At 46.6% G+C, this 25,168-nt stretch overlaps 2 protein-coding genes across 2 annotated transcripts; one reads left to right on the top strand and one right to left on the bottom strand.

Moving 5' to 3' along the window:
* DNAJC8 (DnaJ heat shock protein family (Hsp40) member C8) lies at positions 1-15,325 on the bottom strand. The gene is made up of 9 exons (XM_082494304.1): positions 15,218-15,325; positions 13,918-14,019; positions 11,881-11,937; positions 10,058-10,124; positions 8,728-8,822; positions 7,772-7,843; positions 6,511-6,602; positions 5,470-5,545; positions 1-785 (listed from the first exon to the last, which is right to left on the bottom strand). Exons 1-9 carry the CDS (start codon positions 15,284-15,286, stop codon positions 663-665), a joined length of 753 nt encoding a protein of 250 aa, XP_082350430.1. The 5' UTR covers positions 15,287-15,325; the 3' UTR covers positions 1-662.
* A 230-nt stretch (positions 15,326-15,555) lies between these two features.
* Positions 15,556-16,363, top strand: ATP5IF1 (ATP synthase inhibitory factor subunit 1). Its single transcript, XM_082494110.1, has 3 exons — positions 15,556-15,711; positions 15,797-15,909; positions 16,073-16,363. Exons 1-3 carry the CDS (start codon positions 15,619-15,621, stop codon positions 16,212-16,214), a joined length of 348 nt encoding a protein of 115 aa, XP_082350236.1. The 5' UTR covers positions 15,556-15,618; the 3' UTR covers positions 16,215-16,363.
* The last annotated feature ends 8,805 nt before the right edge of the window (positions 16,364-25,168 follow it).

Here is a 25,168-nt window from a genome sequence, read left to right as displayed (position 1 = left end):
TAACTTGGGTAAAAATTTATTTTACATACAGACCATTGCAACTTAACTACTAATCAAGAGAAGTTATTTTTCCTTTACAGGAAGTGACCAGCTGGTCTGAGATTAACAGAAGTCTGAGCCTGAGAGCTGGGATTTTAGTTTGGAAATCAGATCTTAGGGGAAGGGTCCTTCCAAGCACCACTCAGTTCAGCCAGGAGCTGCAGGACTTTAACTGCAGGTCAGCCACACTGCACAGTGCTGGAAGCAGATTCCCAGAGTCAGTTTGGACCTTTCTGAAGCTGAACTTGCTGAGAAAGACGATGCCTGGAAAGGGATGGATGCATTTCCAATATTTTGTTCAGCTCTCAAACTAGAAATGGAAGTGGTGAAACAGCACAATCTCTGTGAAGTACAAAACATCAAGTTACGGGGCAGCAGACAAACGGGACAGCAATAATGGCGGGGACCCTCCTAAGCCAAGTGTTCTACAAGTAGCGGGTTCCTGGCCGAGTTCATACTATGGCCCTAGTTCAAATGGACAGAGTACAAAAAATACTTTGACCAATAATTAATTGTACTGGAAACAAACAGTCTACTAAAAAGCAATTCTTACTCTAGGTGCCAATGAGTCCTTAAAAGCAGGGAGGGGATTGAGGAGCTGCACTTGGGCAGTGCTGCCAGGATCATTCCCGCTGTTCCATTTTTACTTTGGGAGGTCTCAGGAAGGTCCTGTTTTTCTTTTCTTTCTTCCCCTTTGTATTTGCCTGGAAATTTCTCCAGCTGTCCACACGACCATCCCGACTTTCCTGGGAACAACAGAGTGGAAATGGAGAGTTAAGAAGTGCAAGAGCCAAACCGCAGGCAGTACATATCAGTTTCAAGAGATCAAAAGCAATTTCCCCCTTATCCAGCATGTAGCACCCTGGCAGCCAGGACATACAGACAAGACACTGTGAAGAGCCAGAGCAACGGACACAGCACTGTGGAACTACAAGTGAACTTACAAACACCAGTATAAGTGGTATATATATAATATATATATGAACTGGCTGGGCGGTCGCACTCAAAGAGTTGCGGTCAACACCTTGATGTCCAAGTGGACAGCAGTGACGAGTGGTGTTCCTCAGGGGTCAGTACTGAGGCCTGTACTGTTCAACATCTTTATCGGTGACATGGACGGTGGGGTCGAGTGCACCCTCAGCAAGTTTGCCGATGATACCAAGCTGTTTGGCAAAGTAGACACGCTGGAGTGGAGGGATGCCATCCAGAGGGACCTGGACAGGCTGGAGAGGTGGGCCCAAGCCAACCTCATGCAGTTCAACAAGGCCAAGTGCAAGGTCCTACATCTGGGTCGGGGCAATCCCAAGCACAAATACAGGCTGGGCAGGGAATGGCTGGAGAGCAGCCCTGAGGAGAAGGACCTGGGGGTGCTGATTGACAAGAAGCTCAACATGAGCCAGCAATGTGTGATCGCAGCCCAGAAGGCCAACCATATCCTGGGCTGCATCAGAAGAAGTGTGGCCAGCAGGTCAAAGGAGGTGATACTGCCCCTCTACTCCACTCTCGTGAGACCCCACCTGGAGTACTGCATCCAGGTCTGGAGTCCCCAACATAAGAAGGACATGGACCTGCTGGAGTGCGTCCAGAGGAGAGCCACGAGGATGATCCGAGGGCTGGAGCACCTCTCCTACGAGGAGAGGCTGAACGAGTTGGGGCTGTTCAGCCTGGAGAAGAGAAGGCTCTGGGGAGGTCTTATTGCAGCCTTCCAGTCCCTAAAGGGAGCTACAGGAGAGCTGGGGAAGGACCTTTTACTGGGACATGTAGCGATAGGACGAGGGGGAATGGCTTTAAACTGGAAGAGGGCAGGTTTAGATTAAACATTAGGAAGAATTTTTTTACTTTGAGGGTGGTGAGGCACTGGAACAGGTTGACCAGAGAAGCTGTTGAGGCCCCACCCCTGGAGGTGTTCAAGGCCAGGCTGGACGTGGCCTTGGGCAACCTGGTCTAGTGGGAGGTGTCCCTGTCTATGGCAGGGGAGGTTGGAACTGGACGATCTTCAAGGTCCTTTCTAAACTAAACCATTCTATGATTCTATGATAAGCACTATGTTGGTTTCCTACTTCAGAAGCAACCAGCTTGGGTTGTGCAGTCCTGAGTAGAGTCTACTGAATCCTTTGCTGTGCAAAGGAAACAAGAAACCTCATATCCAATGGATGTTTTTAATCTGTCAGCTCAGAACGTGCCATTTTCTTACTCTGTCTCACAGCCTTGAGACAGCTCTCCCTGTGCCGCAGCTTGGAGGCAGGGAGAAGACAGAAGGGAAATGTACTGTTGTCTTCTCTCATGCTCCTTGCCCCAGTCTTCATCACAAAGAGACAAGGAGAAAAGATCTCTGGCACACTCTTTTCTCCACTCCCTGGCTTACTGGGAGATCAGCAGAAACCCCTCCTGGGGGAAAAGAAAAAAAGAAAAAAAAAAAAGACAAAAAAAAAGACTCCTCACAAAGACAACCTATGATCTCTACAGGCTGAAGTTTCACAGTAGGACAAAACAAGTCCAGGGATGATCCACTTCACAGTGTGGGATCCATACACTGAAGGCCCACCTAACCAGAGCTGTGTCTGCAGTACTGGTGCTGCACACAGGCTCTGGCTACAACAACTATCTGCTTCACTCCCCTTCTTCCCCATGGCAGGGTGGGGGAAGGCCAGGCGCTAGCAATGATCTGAATGATGGGGCAGAGTGCACCCACGGCAAGTCTGCAGATGACACAAAACTGGGAGGAGAGGTCAACAGGCCAGGGGGTTGTGCTGCCAAGCCAGAGGGACCTCAATGGGCTGGAGGAATGGCCTGACAGGAATCTCATGCAGTTCAACAAGGAGAAGTGCAAAGTCCTGCCCCTGGGAAGGAACAACCTCTGGCACCAGCACATGCTGGGGGATACCCGGCTGGAAAGTAGCTTGGGAGAAAAGAACCTGGGGGTCCTGGTGGACACCAGGTTGATCATGAGCCAGCAACATGCCCTTGCCGCAAAGGTGTCCTACGCTGCATTAGGCCAAGTATGGCCAGCAGGTCAAGGGAGGTGATCCTTCCCCTCTGCTCAGCACTAGCAAGGCCACCCCTAGAGTTCTGTGCCCAGTGCTGGGCTCCCCAGTATGAGAGAGACATGGACATACTGGAGAGAGTCCAACGAAAGGCCACAAAGGTGATGAAGGGACTGGAGCATGTCTCCTGTGAGGAAAGGCCAAGAGAGCTGGGACTGTTCAGCTGGGAGAAGACAAGGCTCAGGGGGAATCTCATCCATGTGTACAAGTATCTGAAGGATGGCAGAAAGAAGACTGGGCCAGGCTCTTCTTGGTGATGTTCAGTGCCAGGACCAGAGGCCATGGGCACAAACTGAAATTCAGGAGGCTCTATCTGAACATCTGGAAACATGTTTTTATTGAAGGTGACCAAGCACTAGAACAGGTTGCCCAGAGAGGTTGTGGAGTCTCCATCACTGAGGATATTCAAAAGCCATCTGGACATGGTCCTGGGCAACCGGCTGTAGGTGACCCTGCTTGAGCAAGGGGGTTGGACCAGATGGACCCCAGAGGTCCCTTCCAACCTCATTCTGTGATAACACTTTTGCTAGCGATAAGGCTGTATGGCAACTTCTGTTCTAACCTTCTTGTTTCTTAAGGTTTGTTGGTGGAAGCTATTCTTGAAATTACTAAGAAAGTGAACTTTGAGGGTGGGGTGGGAGAAAGTAGATGTTCCAACCTGCTCCTTCTAAAATACATCAAGATATAATTCAGCTCTGAAAGCAGCCCATGAATAGCTTCTAGAAATAGCAGGCAACCACTTGGATGACATGGATATTCCCATGAGGACTCAGAAGTATTGCAGAACATACACGAGGGACAAAACCTACAAGTTTTAGGGTAAAGAGACAGGATCAGAATTAGGATGCAGTATGCAGACAAGAACTGAAATCACCAGGAGCAGGAAAGCCTGGAAGAGCAATGCAGAGGTACAACATGAGCACCTTTAAAGGTTGGGATTTTTGTGTTTGGTTTGTTTGGTTTTTTTTTTTGAAACTGAGACAGAAGCACAACTGCAGAATATCAGCTTAAGTTTTTTTTTTTTTCTTATGGTTTAAATATCATTCAAAGCAGCAACACACATACTCTTTCTGGATATATTTTAAAGGCAGCCACTGAATTAGTACACATAAAGGAGTAGCTAAGAATTCATATGTTATTTTGTCTCCAATCACCCTCTCTCAATGGTGGTCATTAGCAGAAATAAGCTTCTTATTCTTGTGTATTCCAGTGATCTATTTCAGACATTAACACCTAGCTTTGATCCTGTCTTTTCATATGGATTAAATGGTCACCAGCAGGGCTGGAGGAGACACCTGCAAGCGCAGAGGTTCAGCTGTCTAGGCATGGTTGAGGACACGCAGGTACTCACAGCTGCAATAGTTCTGCAGCTCCTGTTTTGCAGCTCCATCATTATTTGCTTGCAACACTTGCTCACATTTCCTCAGCTGCTATGCTTTACTGCATCCCTACAGCACTGACAACTTCTGTGGCCATTCTGGCGTGAGAACACAGAACTTGTGCCAGCAGCAAGGCCAGCGACACACTCATTTCTCTCTCTGGCATTACATGACAAAACCCATAGCACACTCAATGCAGCAGCATTACACAAGTTTTCCAGAACATCCAGCTTCTTGTATCCATGTTACGTAGCACATGAACACAAACTCTTCCCAGCAGAGTCTCCAGAAACATCCTACTTGTCCACTTTCCACAGAATGCCAGTCCAGCTCGTACACTTCTCTCCCATACAACCTCTTTTTTAAGGTCCTCTTGTGCATAGACTGGGATCCAGCTTTGGATTAAATGAACAATCTAGCTCATCTTTTCATGAGGGAAGAGTTACAGGCTCGATCAAATATTTTGGCAGGCTGTAGGTTTGACCCCTAGTATAGCAGCACAACAACCACAAAGCTACTTCTGATACACCTAAACACTGAATACAGGGTGGATGGGTCAAAGGGAAGTGACTGTCATTCAGGTCTCTGATATTCATGGGAGACACAGATTCCGTAAGTGTTAGCAACCAGGCTGAAAAGTACCAACAACAGTCCACACTAGTGGTTGAACAGCTGCCAGATTAAGTTTTACTGGTTACCAGTGACCTGGGCTTACCAGCAATTCAAATTTCTGACTAAGGACAAGAACGAACTGTTGACAGAGCTGAAAAATACTACACTTCATTTACCATACCCGTTTCTGGAAAGTGATACCAAAGCCCCATCGGTGGACTCTTTTTTTCTACACAAGGACAAAACCCAGGCTTGTGCAGGATCTTTTACTAAGAGTTTACTTAAATTATCTTATAGCACCTGCAGACAAAAAGTCTCTTTTCTCTTTAGGGACATTCCCACCAGCGTGGTCAAGAATTGCTGAGGCCCATCCTGTAAGTTAAGCTGCTGATTACCTCAAAGTTCTTCTGCCATTCGCGCTCTCGTTTAGCTTTCTCTTGTGCCTCAATTTCCTCTTCCCTCTGCCGCTTCCTGGAAGGGAAGCCACAAAGAAGTTATGAACCCACAAGCATCTACTTTAAAGAAACACAGCAATATTTTCAAAACATCTCAGAAAGCTCTTCTGGTTTCTGGGAAGATTAAAGTTCTTATCAGAAAAGATAAATGTGCACACCTAGGATGGCACAGCAAGAAGAATTTTATTTCAAATCTGGGAGAGCAGCGAACAGAGAAGATGGTTTGGCACCACTGACAGCATGCATGGACTTCATTAGTGAGTCAGCGTCTCTTTCTTGGCAAAACAAATTGGACTCCCTCATAAATCTAGTGATAACTCTCTGAAACTATTGAAAGTACACATTTTGAGAAGTTAATAAATACTTGAGTATGCAAGGTAAGAATGAATTTTTTTCACCCTAATTTTTATCTGTAATCAAAAGTAGTGCCCTGCAACCATCTCCCAGACTGCCTTCACTGACCAGTACAGAAACCCTGCTCTGCAAAGTGCATCCACAGTCAGCACTTGGGCAACATGTGATCAAAACACCTAAAATAGTTCAGGATCACACACGCCACAGGGTATTTCTGGCACATTATTAAAATTAAAAATCAGTTCTTTGCATGCTAACAACATGCAGAAATGTGTCACCATTTCACTGTTTTGGGTGGCCTCTACGTATACATGTAAGAGTACATAAGCATACTAAATAGATCAATGCCTTAAATACAGGAGGGCAAGTTTCCTGCTTGCGTTTCTCAAGCACAGAGCTCTACAACCCACAGGTTGCCCAGAGAAGTGGTGGAATCCACATCACTGGAAGTCAGCTTGACAGGATCCTTGTTAGTCTAATCCAAAGCCCTGCTTTCAGCAGGAGGTTAGACCAGATGATCTCCAAAGGTCTGTTCCAATTTAGACTTGTCTAAAACTCTATGATTCCTTATCTTCTCTGAGAAAGCATGAGAGGGGAAGAAGAGCGCAAGCAGAAAGCTGCTCATACCTTTCATGCATTTCTTTTGCTTCTCTTTCTTTCCTCTTAATTTCCAGTTCAGCAAAGAGCTTCATCGTCTGTTTGTATACAGCTTGTTTGAACTGTAACACACAAATCCAGTCTTAAAATAATGCCCATTAACACAGTTAGAGAAGTCTCTTTTACATAAGAATGTAAAAAGCATAAAAAGGATGCGAAGTATATGTACCCCCACATAACCCCATATCCTGCCTCCACAGTAGTCAGTAGCAGCAGCATACGAAAAGGTACAAAACACTGCTAAATAAATTCTGGCCCTGACACCAGGAAACAACTACTTATTAGCCTCATATTAGTTTCATTTTCATCTGTATTCACGAAGCTGTGCCTAAACAGAATTGTTCATGTCAAGCTCTCTTATTCTTCTGTTAAGTCTTGTAATGTTACATTTGACAAAAAAGGCAAAATGGTCACTGTTTAGATAGTAATTTCCCAGCAGATCTTCTTGATGTGTTGTAAAAGTCTAGCATTGGCTTTCCAATAGGAAATATCAGTATACTTAAAACAAACTTCATCATTAAAGAACAGCAAGAGACTTCTAAAAATCAGTGGAAAACAAGATGGTTATGGGGTTACTGTGGTGATATCAAGAGGAAAAAAAAAAAGGTGAGGACAGTAAGACTAATGATGTCAGTATTTGATAATCATATCTACCATTCTGTTAAAGCCTCTAATATAAATTGACTTTTTCAGGCTATAAATGAGGTAAGAAGAATTAAGTTATGTCATGCCTTTTTTAATAAAAGTGATTTTTTCCAGAACAGCTTATCTATCCTCAAGTGCTATATGGAAGAAACAGCTGAAACAGCTCTTAATATAAAACGTCACTAAGAGTACATTTTAGGCATGCTGCAGTGGGTTCTATACAAGCCTCTGCTGGCAGCAAGAACGCCACAGTTCCAGCATCCGGAATACAAGAAATTAAATTCAAAAAAGACTGCATGACGTGCAAGCAACGAAGACTTGCTCCAAGAAAAGAACTAGGTATTTTGATCTATGTAATCTCATGATATATTTACTCTTTACGCTACAGTTAAACTATTTTCTAAAATATACAGATATTGCCCAACACACGGTACTCTACAGTGGCTTATCAGAATTTGTTCTTCTATAAGTGCAAGGATTACACCACTCTAACAAGTCTACTAAACACTTCCGTACTGGTTTTGACTCTTAATTCCTCAAAACACATTTTGTGCTCCCCAAGTTCTCCGAACAGTATATGACTTACAACTTCAGGATCATCCTCTTCTACAGTGGGAGGTTTTCCATCCTTCTTCAACTGCTTCTTTTTTTCTTTTACCTAAAGATTAAGAACAAAGATAAGAGCCCCAAAAGTTTTATGGGGCTTACACAATTGTATCTATGTAGTTCTGCATTCCTGCTCCACTGTGTGGAAAGAACTCTGGATGACAGTAAGTTCTTGATTTGGATTCATGTTTTATTTTAGACCAAAACCTCCTGGTCCTAGGTCCAGATAAATACATACAAGATCACTATCACATGAACTGTAGTACTTAAAAATACTATGCTAGATACTATTCATTCAACACAATCCCCTTGTTGGGTTTTTGTGTTTGCTTTTAAGATATATTCACATCCAATATACACCTCCCAAACCACCAGGCAGTTTATTTTGCTTTGTAATATTCAAAAGACTAAGAACAACAAGCAGAACATAAAGCATTTCTTCGTTTAGAGTATCTGAGGTCTCCCGTATCATCTGCTTTCTCAAACTTATTGTGTTTTAGTCCACCCACATCACTCAACTAACATCTTGGCCAATGCAATCCAATCTCCGTTTCTTATCTTATAGGTCATTTTCCCCCAAACTTCCCAGTCTCCTGCTGTCACCACCTATTTTCTTCCACCTACACACATCTGAACTGCATCATTCATACACAGACTTGAAAAAAAAAAATTTAGGTCAGATCATGTGGTCTGACCTAATTATTTCAAGTACTGAATTTCACTGAATTATCCTGCACTCAGCTCAACAGCAGTCTGGGACAAAGCACATTTGTTCATGCCTTGAAGAGCTCAGGGTCCATCCACACAGCTTCACTATGAGGTTTGCTCAGCTCACCTTTCGATGACGTAAACATGCAGCAGGTGCACCAAAAAGCAAATTACAAACGAATGATTACCACTCGCCCCCACACCTGGACGTTCCTATGGAATACTTACAGTATGTTCCACATATTCTTTTCCTGCCTGTATCACATCCAAGGCCCTCTTCTTCTGCTCCTGATCTAGCAGCAACTTGTACGCTTTATCTACAGCTAACAAAAAGCATCAACATTAACAGCACTAGTAGTCACATTCACAAGGCATCACAAGGTTGCTATTTGTTGACCATACAAATTTTGCTTTCTAGAATTTGGGGGGGAGTTGGTTTGTTTGGTTTTTGTTTCATTTTGCTTTGTTTTTAACCCATCTAGGTAAGTGATATCATGATTAGTCAAATGAGATTTGGGGTACAGTGATGACAGAGGCTGTCAGACACCTTTTGGAGTCAGCAGGGTGAAAGTATCAGTCCTACCAAGTGATTTAGTTATGGGCACAAGGTAAATTTAAGGTGCATAATACCTCATCGTAATGAAAAGCATATGACAGAATTAATGTGATGGGTTTAGGTGTATATGGTCTTTGAATAAAATCTAATGTGCAGATTAAACCGTTTTTCTTGAGCGATCTCAAAACCCCACGGACTTGTTTTCCCCTTTGCGAACTGATAATGCAATTACCGCCACCTAGTGGAATTTTCTGCTGAAATGCCACCCCACACATCTGCTTCTCCATCATCTAAAGCACCTCTACAGAAATTCTGTCAGTGGGGCCTCTACCCCTAGTAAACATTTAAACAAGCTACAGAAAGATAGCAGTCCAACTACTGCTGTGTCCTGATTTGAGGTAAAACAGAACCAATTTTCTGTTCAGTAATTTTACTTTGCAGTTAAGCCTCTTCTAACTACTGAAATTAACAGCATATTGTGCAGAAACTGTGCTCTCAGAGTGGCAAGACCTATGTTGATGCCAAGGAATGGTATGCAGAGAGGCTCTTGCTTATACTTATGGCTATAACAACCAAGGCCAGGCAGCTTTTATTTGCCCCGCTGGAGGGCTGGAAGCAGAAAAGCATAGAGGGGTTGCACCTGTGGGGAGGAGCAGACAGGACAGGTGGCCCAAAACGGATCAACAGGGTTTTCCATCCCATCCACATCATGCTCAGTATAAAAGGAGCCCACATCTCTCTGTGTTGCCCAGGCTACGCTGCAGTGGCTATTCACAGGTGTGATCCCACTACTGACCGGCACGGGAGCTTCGACTTGCTCCATCTCCAACCTGGGCTGGTTCACCCCTTAGTCAACCTGGGGTCCCCCGACTCCTTGGGGCTCACCATAATGATGCCGGCCTTAGCACAGACACAGTGCACTGCAGCCCAGAAGTCCTGGGCTCAAGCGATCCGGCGGGCTTACAACAGTACACCAGCCCAGAAAAAGGGTGAGAGCATTACCTTCAAATGCCTTCTGGGCTCTATCCGCATCATCTTGATTTTTGTCTGGATGCACCAATATTGACAACTGCAAGAGAAAGAATCTTGCTATCAAGATCATTGTAAAAGATGAAAAATATTTAAGAGATTTTTCTGAGAGGGAGAAATAGTCTCAGCTAAAAGGAATCACAGGGGATCATATTCCTTTGCATATGGACAAATCAGCTGACAACATGTAGAGTATGCATCAGTAAAAGCTTATAAATCAAATACAATCCCTGTAATAAACAGGCTGTCTGAGAAAAGCTGCAGCTTGGGATGTGCAGAACAATATAAACAATTCTTCAGCTGCAGTGCCTGCGGCTGATGTGAACACTTTGGTCACCCAAGTTTTGCTTCCTTTGTATTGAGAAGAAACAAACGTACAAAGATCATCCTTGACCAAAGTTTACCTTTTACTCAACAACATGTCCCAAGAAGTTCTCCAATATCCCTGAAGTTGTTCCAATATCAAACTATTTAAAAGAGTGGGTAAGTTTTTCCTTAGGGTCCTTTACTGGAAGTTAAGAAAACTCGTTCCTGTACTCTCTATCCAGCAGAGACACGATGTTGATCACTAACGGGCAACCTTAAATGGGCTGGAAAGCACATGTCTCCACCTTCCTCTTCCAGAGAAAGTTTTTTTCAAACCTTCCCTATATATGGCATTTTTCTCAGACCTGTTATTTTTGCTGTTGCTGTATGGACTCTCTAGATTATCTGCACCTTTCCTAGTATAACATTCAAAACTATTCACGGTGCAGCAACTGAAATTGCACCAGTACCCAAGAATGCAAAATAATTACTTCCTGAACTCTACAGATGGCACTTTCTAGTGCACAGGAAAAAGGTTTGCCTCTGATCATAACCAGCAGCACACTGCAAATTTACTCTGTGATTTGCTACAGCCAATGTCTTTTGCCTTCTGTTAGCTGTTCCACATTCTGTATTTAGGTGTTTGACTTCTTCAATACACAATTCCATGCACTTTTTTCATTTCATCACATTGACTTCAAAACATTTCCCTTCAAAACATTCTACCAGCCTAAAGCTAAGACAGACCTAGTTTATTGATTCGCAGAACTGAGAAGTCAGCAACAGACTAAAAGGTTATCCTCCCACTTCCCACATACAGAACTAGCCCACATGCCATCACCAACTTGGCAGGCATGTTCCTCTGTCAGCCAGCACAGCTTCCTGTCTGAAGACAGTTCTTGACATTTCCACCACTAATTCAGGTGGGAGGCTACCGTTCTCCAAATACAGTGCTTCTTTGCTGCATGCACTGATTAAAACTCAACCTTCTCCTGCAGATTTGTCAGCAGAGTAAGCCTGGGATAATGCTTCCTGCATTGCCCTGTGCAATGCAGACGGGTCAGCGAGCAGGGCTGCTGCTGTCCCAGGTAACCCAGTCACCAAAAATGACTGATCGAAATTCTTAAACAAACCTCACAGGAGAGATACATTTTTGAGAAAAATACCTTTTCTTAGTTCTTAATTTCTGACAAATTTTGACCTTCTCTTTGAACTGAAGTTCAATAAGCCAATTACGCACAAGCACATCAGTTTGCAATAGCCCTGTCACACACTTTACTGGCAAAGCAGCATACCATGCATGGACCAGGGACGCTTCTGCAGCTCTCTTTGTTGATACAAAGACTGTTCTATGCATTTCTCCCCCAAATGGCTACTATTCTACCCAGAAACAGCTTTACCACCATTTTTCTTCTTCCCAAGCACAGCTGCACAACCTCTACAGAGCTTCTTGTTTCCTTCCAGAGGCTTCAAGTGCAAAAGCCAAGTACCTGCCGGAATCTTTTCTTTATCTCTTCATCTGTGGCTTCAGGATCCATCTGCAGTACCTAAAAGAGACCACGAGAGCAGGGCAAGTTTGATGATACTCCCCTTGTTTTAGGTTCCTGGCAGCAGGCTGTCAACACTAGCTCCACTGGCATACAGACACAGCACCAGAAAGATCCCCCCCATCAGGGTGCTGCTTCAGAATATGAATTTTCCACTAGTGAAACAGAAACATTTTAAGAGATGCCATGTTTGGGACATTCTACTTCTAGCAATACTAAATTCCTCTGACTGTGCCAGTATCCTTCCCACGCTCAAGTCTCATGCAGACAGCTGCCATCCCTAAATAGCCACAATTAATCTAAACCTTCAACCAGTCCTGTAGCAATGCTTAGTTTGGCAGAAACAGAAGCATATGGTGGCTTTGGGACACTGGCAGATCATTCATAACTAAGAACTCTGGGCAGGAAACACACTACTTTGTAAGAATTTATTCATTTTATCCTTTTGAAAGAAGACAGGAGAATTTTACTGTTTGGTTTCCATGAATTGTCTACTGATCTTTAGGGATGTGGCAGAGTTTAAGAGCTCTTTTGTGAATTAATTTACTGAGCAGAAGTCTTAAGCAACAAGTGAGCCTACTCAATGCAGGTGTATGCTGGTCTGACACTAAGAATTGTAAATAAAAAAACACTCTGTCACAGGAAAGCTATTGTCTACTTCTAAATGGCTTGCTTAATTTACTCTCCAACTCAAGTACCAAGATCTACACAGAACTGAACATTGTCAAGGTGAATCTACCAACTGATCTGGCTGACCAGCCCTAAATTGGGACAACAAAAAGCACCCGAGGCTTTAAAAGGGCAGATGAAGACGATATCATAGAATCATAGAATTAGTGAGGTTGGAAGGGACCTTTAAGATCATCAAGTCCAACCATTAACCTACCCTGATAAAAACACCACCACTCCTAAACCATGTCCCTAAGCACCTCATCTACCCTTTTCTTAAACACCTCCAGGGATGGTGAATCCACCACCTCTCTGGGCAGCCTATTCCAATGTTTAATAACCCTTTCAGTGAAAAAATGCTTCCTAATATCCAATCTAAACCTGCCCTGACATAACTTGAACCCGTTTCCTCTTGTCCTATCACTTGTCGCCAGGGAGAAGAGGTCAGCTCCCATCTCTCTAAAACCTCCTTTCAGGTAGTTGTAGAGGGTGATAAGGTCTCCCCTCAGCCTCCTCTTCTCCAGGCTAAACAACCCCAGATCCCTTAGTCGTTCCTCATAAGGTTTGTCCTCCAGACCCTTCACCAGCTTTGTAGCCCTTCTCTGGACACGCTCCAACACCTCAATGTCCTTCTTGTAGTGAGGGGCCCAAAACTGAACACAGTACTCGAGGTGAGGCCTCACCAGTGCCGAGTACAGGGGGATGATTACTTCCCTAGTCCGGCTCACCACACTATTCCTGATGTAGGCCAGCTCCGGATGAACAACAGGTTGTTTTATTTACTGTCTTCCTCAGGCTTTCATACTTCTTAAGACTTTATAACTGACTGCAACTGGAATCAAACTATGTAATGTGTAAGGGAATTACCTGTTTTCCAGTGACTCCTTAAAGATTGCTCACTAGTGTGAGCAGTGAGAGTCCTTCTCTCATTCTATGCACTCCACAAGTTCAGTGGGATAAACATCCAAGACAAGTGGAAATACCGAGTCAAGAGTGCTCAGAACAGAACCTGACAAGCATGCCACCTGTACCTGTTACATTCTCGTTCAGAATTGGCATTAATCTGCCAAATCTTTCAGTGCTGTTGCACAAGGGAAATGTGTCAAAAGAATATAGTTTGCGCCTGCCATAAAACAGTGAAAAAGAGAGTGAGAACACATACACCATCCTTCTGTATTCTGTAAACCTTCTGGACAGTAACCTACATTTAGATATTTTTTTCCTTTCTTTAAGTTCGGTCTTTTTACTGAAATAAATACACAGTAAATCTGGAGGTTGGTATATCAATTCAGAAGGGAGGATAAAACTAACCTCAAAAGGGTTCAAGTTGAAATAGGAAGATCCAGGTCGGGTCAGCCTGTCAATTTGGTTTTTTGATGTCAAAACAGAGTCTCGTTTTTCAATTTGCTTTACCTGAAGAACAAGAGAGACCTATATTAGCTGATCATTACAATGTGCTTACCTGTTTTCCCATGACACCAGTCATCATTGTCCTGTGCTACAATTCACAACGCCTCTTGCTCATCCCAAGCCTATAGTTATTTGACTCAAGTACTAGCGCAGAACATTTTTTAGCTTTTTCTACAGGATGACAGTATTTTTAACATTACATTTAAACTATAAAAAACCCTAGATAGCACTTCCACCAATGTCTCCTACAGCTTGCTCAAGAGCTGTGGCTTTCCTCCTCACCTCGTTCCTACACCAGCACCAGCACGATTCCTTGGAAACCTACTGCACTATTGCTTTTAACCCACAGCTGGTGGGATAGTCCATTAAACACAGTAAGTCACTCCAGCACAAGTATACAAGTCATTGTTTATTTCATTTTGACCACTGGTTATTTAGCTCAGTTCAGCTTACTTTTTGTTCCTTACAGCATTAAGCCAAACCAAACCATGCATTTCCATTCAATGTTCACCTTTGTTTAAAGAAATAAGCATCCACCAAACCGGCACCACCCTTCTGCAGGCGGGCTCAGGTAAACCCATCCGACCTGTACACACAGTACGGCAGGCGAGCACAGGCTGAGCGAAAGGGGCCCCACGCGCCTTCCTAGGTGACAGTTTGCCCACAAAAAGGCCAAGCGGCGGAGCACAGCGCAGGGTCATATTCAGAGGCCGCCGAGCGCACAGCTCCCACTGGGTTTATCCGAGGGAGCCCGATGGGGGCCGAACGCTCGGCTCCTTCCCCCTGGCACAGCGCGGGCTTTTCGCAGGGCGGGAGACACCGCGGGGCCGGGGGCAGAGAGCCCGGGGAACGCCCGCCCTCTCCGGCCCGAGCACGAACCCGCCGGCACCTGCCCCTCGCCCGCCCCGGCCGTTCGCTCACCCCCTGCCCAGCACCATCAGCGACTCCACCCGCCCCGCCCCGCCTTCCCGCCCTCCCTCCCTCCCTCCCGCCAGCGGCCCGGGGCAGCCCCGGGGCCGCCACGGCCGCGCTCGGGGCCCGGCGGGCTCCCCTCAGGGCGGCCGGGCCGGGCCAGGCGCCGCGCGGCCCGCCAGGCCCCGGCGCTGGCGGGGGCGGCCGCCGACCGCCGGCCGCGGGCGGGCAGGGCCCGGGGGGCGGGGCGGGGCCGCCGGCCGCCCCAGCGGCGCGGAGGGGCCGGTACCTCGTTGTAGAAGGTGAGGAACGCCTCCTCGGCGGCGCCCCCCGCCCCGGGCTCCCCCGCCGCCGCCATCGCCGCCACCACGTGACGCCGCGCGCGCCCACGTGAGCAGGGCGCTGAAGCCGGGCGGGCGGGCGGCGCCCTCTGCACGTGACCGCCGCACGCGCCATAGCAACAGGCCCCGCCCCCCCGGTCGTCGTACACTCCGTTCCCCCGCTGCCCGCTGCCGGCCCTGAGGGGACGGGACGGGACGGGACGGGACGGGACAGGAGAGCCCCACCGCCCCGCCCGGGGGAGGGAAGCGCAGCCCGGGCGCAGGGCGCGGGGGAGCGCCGGCTGCGCATGCGCGGTCCGTGACGCGGCGTACGGGGGCGGGTCCCGTCCGCTCCAAGGGCAGGCGGGCGATGGCGGCAGTGGTCGCGGCGGCGCGGGGCGGCCTGCGCGGGGCCCTGCTGGCGCAGCAGCAGCGCTGGAGCTCGGGGTCGGGCGCCGACCAGGTGGGCGCGGGGGATCGGGGGGCGCGGGGGGGGGGGGTGCGGTGCCGTCCGTCCTTTCCCTGCTCACTGCCGTCTCTCCCCGCAGCTGGGCGAGCTGGGCAAAGGCGCCGGGAAGGGCGGCGGCGGCGGCGGCGCCATCCGCGAGGCCGGGGGCGCCTTCGGGAAGAAGCAGGCGGCTGAGGAGGAGCGGTACTTCAGGTGAGCGGCGTGCGGCCACCCCCCCTTCCCCGCCGGGCAGCCCCCGCAGGGCCCGGCACGGCGGCCTAGTGCTGGGCCTCCGCCAGGCTGCAGCCGCCCGGCCCCGCGCGGGAGGGGAGCGGCGAGCCCCGGGAGCTGCAGGCTGTGCCGTGCTCTCTTGCAGGGAGAAAGAGAGGGAGCAGCTCTCCGCCTTACGGAAACACCATGAGGAAGAGATTGATCACCACAAGAAAGAGATAGAGCGTCTGCAGAAAGAAATTGAGCGCCATAAGTATAAGATCAAGAAGCTTAAAGATGATGACTAAGCTGGTGCTGTTGTTGAATGTACACGGCCAATACTGATTGTGGTGTGAAACTGCCTTGAAGACTGTACGCTTTGGCCAACATAATCCAAAATCGTCCAATTATACTGTGGCCTGCAGCAATGTCAAATAAACTACTCACTCTCTCTTTTTCTGCTCAGTAACTGTTTAATGAAAAAAAAAAAAAAAGCCCACTGTCTGTTTTTAAACTTCATTGTTCTTCCAAAATAAGGATATACTCTTGAGTAGGTAGTTCTGTACAGAACTTCACTATTGTCTTTAGATTTATTTGAAAGAAATGACCATTTGTACTTAGTGTGCTAACTTTACAGTTAAAGCTGAAAAGAAAGGTTGGGTCACAAGTGGTACCTGTGTAGGGACCCGTTCATACAAAAATAACTTTGAAGAAACCCCCCCCTGTGGTGGAGGGGGGAGATGGCTCTCCACTGAACTAGCAGAGTATCTGTAAACTAAGGTTCTTTTGTTGCATTGAGTATTTAGTGTCATAAACCGACCGAGAGAGAAAAACGCTATTCTATGTCGCAGTGATTTCACTTGTGGCAGTGCAAGTTCCTGCAACCAGGCAGCTGAGACCCTGACTTCTACACGAATGTTCTTTTCTGCAAAGGCTTCAATGAGTACTGTGTTCATTTGGACCCCTCATTACAGGAGGGACATTGAGGTGCTGGAGCGTGTCCAGAGAAGGGCAGTGAAGCTGATAAGGGGTCTGGAGAACAAATCTGATGAGGAGCGGCTGAGGGAACTGGGGTTGTTCAGCCTGGAGAAGAGGAGGCTGAGGGGAGACCTTATCGTTCTTTACAGCTCTCTGAGAGGAGGTTGTAGCAAGGGGGCAGTCGGTCTCTTCTCCCAAGGAACAGGAGATAGGACAAGAGGAAACAGGCTCAAGTTGCACCAGGGGAGGTTTAGATTGGAAATCAGGAAAATTTTTTTCAGAGAAAGGGTTGTCGAGCATTGGAACAGGCTGCCCAAGGGAGTGGTAGAGTCAACGTCCCTGGAGGTATTTAAAAGATGGGCAGACATGGTTTAGCGGTGGACTTGGCAGTACTGGGTTAACGGTTGGACTCGATGATCTTAAAGCTCTTTTCCAACCTAAAGAATTCTATGGTTCTATAATTGCCGAATGGTGTTTTTTTTCTGTCTCTAGTTCTTGGTGTTCCTTACGTAAGTCCCTTTCTAAAGACGGATGGATTAAGATTAATTTTATGCAGGTTCAGTCACTTTTGTCATTTTAATACAAGAAATCCATCAGAAAATATTTGGCAAGTGACCTACTGAAATAGTGTGGCCTTACTGTGCTAAGCCCTGACAAGAAGAGGATTTTACGTAATAAGAATGGGCAGGTAAGAAACCAGGCTTTCCTTCCACACCTGCTCTGTCGTGTCCGTAAGTCTGCCTGAAGAGATGTAGTTTCTACCACCGGTAAAACCCACCCTCCCTTATGGTGCAGTATGTTACACTGCCAAGTGTTGCGAAGAAGCTGGACTCGGGAGAAGTGTCTGGAATTGCCCAGTCTGAAGCGGGTGATGGTAAATTGGAGCCTTTGGAGTAAGAAAGTGCTTTGACAGGGGTGTGACTGGCTGCCTGGAGGTGTACCAGTTTCTCCTGTGTTAACTCCTACATCCCCAGTCAGCTGTTTTCCCTTTGGGCCATGCTCTTTCACCTGAGGAACACTGCAGGTAGTGGTACACCTTGTTTGCAGAGTAAATGACAGCACTATCGCTCTGATGAAGAGTCCATGCCCTTAAAAACTCTTGTTCAATGAAAGTCTCACCCATGGCATAAGCCGTGGAAGAGTGAGGCTGCGCTGTGAAGTATGTCATTGCCTGGCTTTGCTCAGCCTCTGGGAGATGATGTTACAGTGAGTTGTGTGGAGGTGGCATGTAGAGCTATCAGCGGGGTTGGTTCCTTTTAGATGGGGCCAATTAACTTGAGCCAACAATATTAGTATCTCCCCCTCCCCACCTCCCTGGGAATATGAAACCCAGTGGGAAGAACTGTGTCATGAAAAGCAACATACCTATTTAGTTTTTACCCATTTAAAAATCTTTTTCATATTTTATCTGTCAGCTTCCCCCAAAAGCTGTGGAGTCACTAGTGGGATGTCCCCGTTGAAGACCAATTTCATGGTGTCGCAGCTACAGTGAACTATGGAATAGCTGAAATAAATAGTAGGACAACTTTATATTCTGAAGGGAACAGATGAGGGCTCAAACTCATGGCTTTGTGATTCACATTTTTGTGCATCACTGAAATCTTAACTATGCCACATAAGCTCAGCTGCAGGGCCTCTGCCAAAAGCTGGTAAGGGAGAGGGGATTTGCTGTGAGACTGGGAGAGTGTTGGATTTGGACCACCATTATCTGCTGTGCCACCAGGAGAGGCATTACAAACTCTCTGAAGTCCCCAGTGTTCAGGTGTGCGGTACAGTAGCTTGCCACAAAGCAGAGAGCTTTCTTGCCCACCAGCGCTCTCCAAAACATGTCTCTTTCCCCATGTTACAACTTAGCACAAGTTTCAGGGGGACTCTTCCGCTGGTACATTTGCCGGGTCCCTTACCTTGTGCTTATACACCCATCCCATTTTCTGGAGAGGAACGTCTAGTTAATTCACTGCTTTGCAGTCACCCTGAACTTCTATCAGGTTATGCCAATGGAAGTACACATGATGAGGACAGGCAGCTCTAGATCTTGACCAAGCAAGCAGGCTGGTGAGAGAAGTCCCTTCCAGCAGCGGTTTGACTGGCAGACGATGATTATAAAGCCATGCCCACAGACTATGGCTGCTGGAGAAGCTGAATGGATTAACGATGCTGCTGCATAAAGCAGATGGTCTTCCTCCTGCTTCCATCACTTCTCCCTTTCACTGTCCTGGGTGTGTTGGACTCGTGGGGGAGCCATTCAGCCTGTCATCTCACCAGCCCATATTTTTGTTCTCAGCCCAATGAATCTTTTGCTAGGTTAGCAAGTTGAATAGCTTGTGGAGTCCAAAAGTGCCAAAATCACCACCAAGCAAATGTGAGAAGTACTGAGAAGGGAGGGGTGTGTGTGGTGGGACCAGTCTTCTCCCATCTCTTGAAATTAACTTTGCTAAATTAGAAAGGTCTCTATTTTTATCCAGCTGGCGTGATAATTGGGTTTGCAGCCATCTTCCTACCAGGGATTCCACGTGGCTGTGAACCTTAATGCAGCACCTCTTCAATTTGTCCTCATGATGAGGTTTCCCTGCTGCATTCTTACCCACTGACCTCTTCTTCCAGGGAGTCCCAATAACCTAAATCTCCCTGAAATCAGTTTGCTTTAGTTTAATGCCGGTCACACTCTGGCCATTCCTAGTTAATAGGCTCTGTTTCATTTCCTTGGTCGTGCAAATATCTCTGTGTAGCAAAATATCCCTGAACTTGCCTCTAGAAGTCACAAGCACCTCACTCACCCCACCTCCTGTAACGAACCTTTAGTGGGGGCAATTGTGTGAGCAGCCGAGCGCCTACAAGAGCTTCCAGCACCCCTGTCCTGGTCACAGCCCCCCCATTCTCACCACAGCATCTCATCCCTTTTCTTGCGCTGGTTGTGGTGCTCATTAAAACCATTTAAATGCAGATTCAGCTGCAGAAATGTCTTTCTCTCTTCCCTGGGGTTAGCAAGAAGAATGAGTTTGTGTAGTGTCTGATAAGTAGCAAAGTAGTAGTTCAAGGCAAATGTTCAAGGGGGACCGCTGCCTTTTGGCAAGGGAGATGTTAAATCATCTCATTTTGTCTAGTTTCATCATCAGTGCATCTCATCAGAAGTGTTTTTATTCTTCTGTTGAAGTTCGACCTGTCAGTCTCTGCAGTAAGTTACCAAATGACATAGATGGATGTTGCTTGTTACTGATTCTTGTGATACAGCAGTAACCCATGACAGGTGAGTGTACTGGATCTGGGGTGCTTTAATAAGGTTTTTCTTCTAAGCGGAGTGCGATATGGCAATAGCACCAGCTTGAAGGCTTGTAACATGTGTTTTTGTGCAGCTCCTCTTACAGTGCTTGTAATGAAAAAAACGAGACAGATAAATGTGAAAGATGTCCGAGTTTGAGTTACAGACAGACCTCTTACCAGAAGTATTTCTGCTACAAGAAGGCAGAGGTGATTCAAGTTGATTGCATTTGGTCTGATGGATGCTTCACCAACGGGGTTTGGTATTGTGGAGTGCACTGTGATACCGTGGGGCTTCTGACAAATTACGTGAGCATTTGTGTGACCAGAAGCAAGCAGTTTATCTGGGGTTCAGTCGCGCGCTTCCAGGGCCAGTAGATGGAGAGATGCCAGCTACGGACTGCGGCCACTCCAGTGCCTGCGGTTCACTGTAGAACTCCAGTTCAGAGCAGGAGTGCTGAGGAGTAAAACAGGATTATGCCTCCAACCTGACATGATCGCTGGGGGGTTAAGAAGGTACGAGCTGTCTAGAGACTTCCCCAGAGCTCCTGCTCAGGCCAGTGTGACCCGAGGGACAGGGCTCAGTTGTCCTGGAAATCAGTAGCTACAAACTGCCAGCTGGTTTTGATGCAGAGCAACCAAAACCCAAAGCTGATGTCTGAGGCCGGTAAGGCTGCAAGGATGGCACTTAACTGGGAAAACAGGCCACAGAGGGGCTTCTTGTTCTGGGTTTCCTCAATTGCTCTGGAATAGCTGATGACATGAATAGATGTCCCCCTTGTCCTGCAGCCACAGGGGTACACAAAGGAAGGGATTCTCTCTTCCCTGCCAGCACTGGTGCAGCCTGGTCATTCGATTGCTCGTCAGGGTTGGACTGACCCTGTTCACAACACCCTAACTCTCAACAGCCACCTACAGCAGATTCCTGAAGAGAAAGCTTAACTTCTTGAAGTGGACTTTACATTTCAACGAGATGCATAGCCTTCCTTACCCCCAGACTCTCTGTCCATATCTTGTGCCATATCACGGCCCAACACCGCTTGGCCACTGCAGAAGTGGCAAAAGCGCACTTTTTCCAGCTAAAACCGAACTGGTGATTATTGCTGCAGCGAACAGAAGCTTCTTCTCAAGGCACTTAGTTTGTGCTGCATCCTACACAAATATGATGGAAATAGCCAAGAATGCTTGGCTGAGGGGTAGAGACTGAAGTGACAAGAGAGAAAAGTGGTATACCCAAGATCTTTAGCAAGCTGGTTTTAGTGCAAGATACACAGGTCGCCCAGTCTGGTCTCTCTCTTTGAGCCTTTTTGTCATGCTAGTCCTCCTCACTCCAGGGCAAATAAGGGGAACAAGGTAAGAAAAAGACAAAGCATATAATTTTTTTCCCCAAATGAAATAAACTGGCTCTGGGCAAGGCAAAATAAATATATGTGCAAAAAATAACATGGTAATAACAGCAGGATGGTCTCTGTAGGCAGAAATTTTCCTGAGCATTTCCTTGCTTTAGGGGGGTGGAACAGACTGGGGGCTTTCAAAAAGTTCCTCACTGATAAATAAAGCCTGTAGGGTTTTTTGTTTTTTTTTTTTTTTTTTTAAAGACAAACCTCCTCTCACTGTAAGCCTGGTCTTCGGCAAACACATGAGAAGAGCTGCATGCAGAGCACCAGAGAAAATGTTTGCTGGAGGCAGGCACATCCCCAACGTAATAGCTGCACCCATAATTGGTCCGAATAAAAAGTCTAAAGCACTGAAAAATGTCATATTCCATATGTATGCTAACAGCTTACACAAAAGCTACAGCAGAATCAACTCTGTCATCTTGCCACTGATGTGGAAACAAAGGAATTTCAGTGCAAGCTCAGAAGAGGAGTGGCAAACTGATGGGAACAGGCCAATCCCCAGCAAAACTGAACCTCTGGCCATCAAGACAGTAGGAAAATGTCAACAGGTTGCAGGGTGAATACCTACAGCTGCTGAAAAGCCTGTTCCCTTTTGCTCTGTTTGCTAATGGATACACTCACCTTTCCTCCCCTGCAGCATCCAGGGACTCCAGGGAGCTGAAGGAATCAGAAAAGCAAAGACAGCCTCACTGACAGGATCCACGGTCTCATGTCTCCACTTTGTTATCAGCTCACGACTGCAGGGACACCACAACCTTCCGCATGTTCACGAGGCAGCGAGACTTGTTGCCAGCCCTCCCAGACTGCTGCAAGCTAGCTCTCCGCAGCAGAGATTAACCTTGTCCTTGGTTTCAAGACGGTTGTTGTTCTGCCTTGCCTTGGCCCAGGGCTAAATCAGGTCTTGTGTGCATCTTAGTTCCAGCCAGCGAGAGCTGTAACTAGTATAACTCCAGGATTTTCTAGCAAAAAAAATAAAATTGAAAAGTCTAGCAAAAATGTAAAATTACTCTTTGTCCCAGAGCATCTAGGACCACCTTTCAGGCTCAGCTTGCTGTCTGGCACTGGACTAATCCTGCTACCGGCAGGCCATAGCTTGTTCCTGGCTGGAGATGTTCAACATTTGGATCGTTTGGGGCTGAGGCTATTGTACAGAGCACAGTGGCTGCTGAAGCACATGCAGAAGCTAAGGTGGCACTAGTTGCAGATATCATAGAATCATAGAATTGCTGAGGTTGGAAGAGAGCTTTAAGATCAAGTCCAACCATTACCCTAACCTGACAAAACTACTTCAAACCATGTCCCCAAGTACCACATCTACCCTTTTTTTAAACACCTCCAGGGATGGTGAACCCACCACCTCCCTGGGCAGCCTCTTCCACTGTTTAATAACCCTTTCAGTGAAAAAATGTTTCCTAATATCCAATCTAAACCTCGTCTGATATAACTTGAACCCATTTCCTCTCATCCTATCACTTGTCACCAGGGAGGTCAACCCCCACCTCTCTACAACCTCCTTTCAGGTAGTTGTAGAGGGTGATAAGGTCTCCCCTCAGCCTTCTTTTCTCCAGGCTGAACAACCCCAGTTCCCACAGTTGTTCCTCATAAGACTTGTCCTCCAGACCCCTCACCAACTTTGTAGCCCTTCTCTGGACACGCTCCAGCACTTCAATGTCTGTCTTGTTGTGAGGGACCCAAAACTGAACGCAGTACTCGAGGTGGGGTCTCACCAGTGCCAAGTACAGGGGGATGATCACTGTCCCAGTCCTGCTCACCACACCATTCCTGATACAGGCCAGGATGCTGTTGGCCTCCTCGGCCACCTGGGCACACTGCTGGCTCATATTCAGCCTGCCATCTACCAACACCCCCAGGTCCTTCTCCACCAGGCAGCTTTCCAGCCACTCCGCCCCAGGCCTGTAGCATTCATGGGGTTGTTGTGACCTAAGTGCAGGACCCGGCACTTGGCCTGGTTGAACCTCACACCATTGGCATCAGCCCATTGTTCAGCCTGTCCAGATCCCTCTGCAGGGCCATCCTGCCCTTAAGCAGATCAACACGCCCACATAGCTTAGTATCACCTGCGAACTTACTGAGGGTGCATTTGATCCCCTCATCCAGGTCATTGATAAAGATATTAATGAGAACTGGCCCCAGCACCGAGCCCTGGAGTGATATAACAGAACCTGGTCTGTAAGCCAAAGGGCTGAGGTCTACAGCCAGCCCGGAGCTCTGGCACCTTTAAACTAAATGGCAATACAGTAGAAGAGACCTTCTTCTGATGCCCTGCTGCCTTTAACAGCCAAGCACCCAGAGAATAACAGTAGGGCAGAGCTTGCTTATAGAAAGAAAGGATGGTAAACCCCCAAAACATGGAGGGCAAGAACATCCAAAAGCAAAAATGGAAGGGAAGGACCGCCTTCAACTGGGGAAAAAGAGCAGCATGATTCACTCAAAACTATCAACCTGCACCCAGGTGGCACAGGCAGGCAACAACAAACGTACTGAAGGATGCAGATCTGCCTTCATGCCAGAATTCATCCATTACAGACAACGTATACGCAGACTGCAGCGCACAGCAGAGGATTTTCAAACTATTTTTCTCAGTGTAACAAGGGTTCCACTGTCATGTGAATCAAAGCTTATAGACTTCACCACAGCAAAACGTATTGTCTAGATTGCTCAATGGAACCAGTATTATAAGGGAAATAATTTCAGTATAATATTCCAGTGAAAAAGTAATAGCGCTAGATCCTGTTAAAGACTGTGGGGTGGAAGAGTGGCAGCTTAGAGTTAATCCATGTTTAGTTATACAGATTCTATCTTATGAACACCAATTTATGAATTGCTTAAATTATTAATTGGTAGCAGAAAAATAGCATGCTCAAGTCCTGTACTGGCAAAAACATGTCAGGCTTAATACAAAATCAATATTGATTTTTGGGTAGGAAATGAGAACTACCAAAAAAAAAAAAGCCCTACCCACAAAATCCACAGCCTGCTAATGTTCACAATTATCTGCATATACATAATTACCCACAAGGGGCTTGGAAAATACCAGTGCACAACAGATAAGAAAGTGTCAGCAATGCCACCAAGGCTTTTATTTTGGCAATTAGTACATTAGGCACTGCTGCAATATCTGGTAGTACTCATCAACTGAAAATATTCCACTGCCAGAAGAGTACACACCTCAATATTCATTTTGCTATAGTCTCGTCATGTTCAGTTGTCATCTGACAGGAGATATCTCAGTATATATTTCACTTGTGGATACTATATGATAAAACAATTAAAAGCTTTGCATGACATTCATTAAGCACCACTAAAGGGACAGATGCTCAGATACCTCCAATCGTCTCAATTTTTGTGTTGTGAGAACTCCTTAAACCTATCATTCTTAACTCCCAGTAAAATAACCTGCTGCAGTGAACTCAAATGGGTAAGGCAATGAATAATTACATCTCCTTCCATCTTTATGCCACAGTGGACCCTACATTCAGCAAAGAAGAGCTGTCACTACTGCCAAATCTGGAGAGGGATGTCACAGAGGCAGTGCAAATTTCACAAGAGAAGCAGCATGTCTGCCACCAGACAGGTTCAGCAAGATAGACTGAACACCTCCCATA

The sequence above is a fragment of the Vanellus vanellus genome, assembly GCF_965231255.1.
Source record: "Vanellus vanellus genome assembly, chromosome: 22".
NCBI lineage: Eukaryota > Metazoa > Chordata > Aves > Charadriiformes > Charadriidae > Vanellus > Vanellus vanellus.
The sequence above is the reverse complement of the archived record's forward strand: the minus strand, read 5'-3'. Positions and strand labels throughout refer to the sequence as shown.

Coding starts and splice junctions, on each gene's coding strand:
- ATP5IF1 (XM_082494110.1), top strand. CDS start 15,619: ATGGCGGCAGTGGTCGCGGCGGCGCGGGGCGGCCTGCGCGGGGCCCTG. Junction 15,712..15,796: donor CGGGGTCGGGCGCCGACCAG/GTGGGCGCGGGG, acceptor CTCTCCCCGCAG/CTGGGCGAGCTGGGCAAAGG. Junction 15,910..16,072: donor GAGGAGGAGCGGTACTTCAG/GTGAGCGGCGTG, acceptor GCTCTCTTGCAG/GGAGAAAGAGAGGGAGCAGC.
- DNAJC8 (XM_082494304.1), bottom strand. CDS start 15,286: ATGGCGGCGGCGGGGGAGCCCGGGGCGGGGGGCGCCGCCGAGGAGGCG. Junction 7,844..8,727: donor AAGAATATGTGGAACATACT/GTAAGTATTCCA, acceptor CTTAATCTTTAG/GTAAAAGAAAAAAAGAAGCA. Junction 786..5,469: donor AATGGCAGAAGAACTTTGAG/GTAATCAGCAGC, acceptor TGTTGTTCCCAG/GAAAGTCGGGATGGTCGTGT.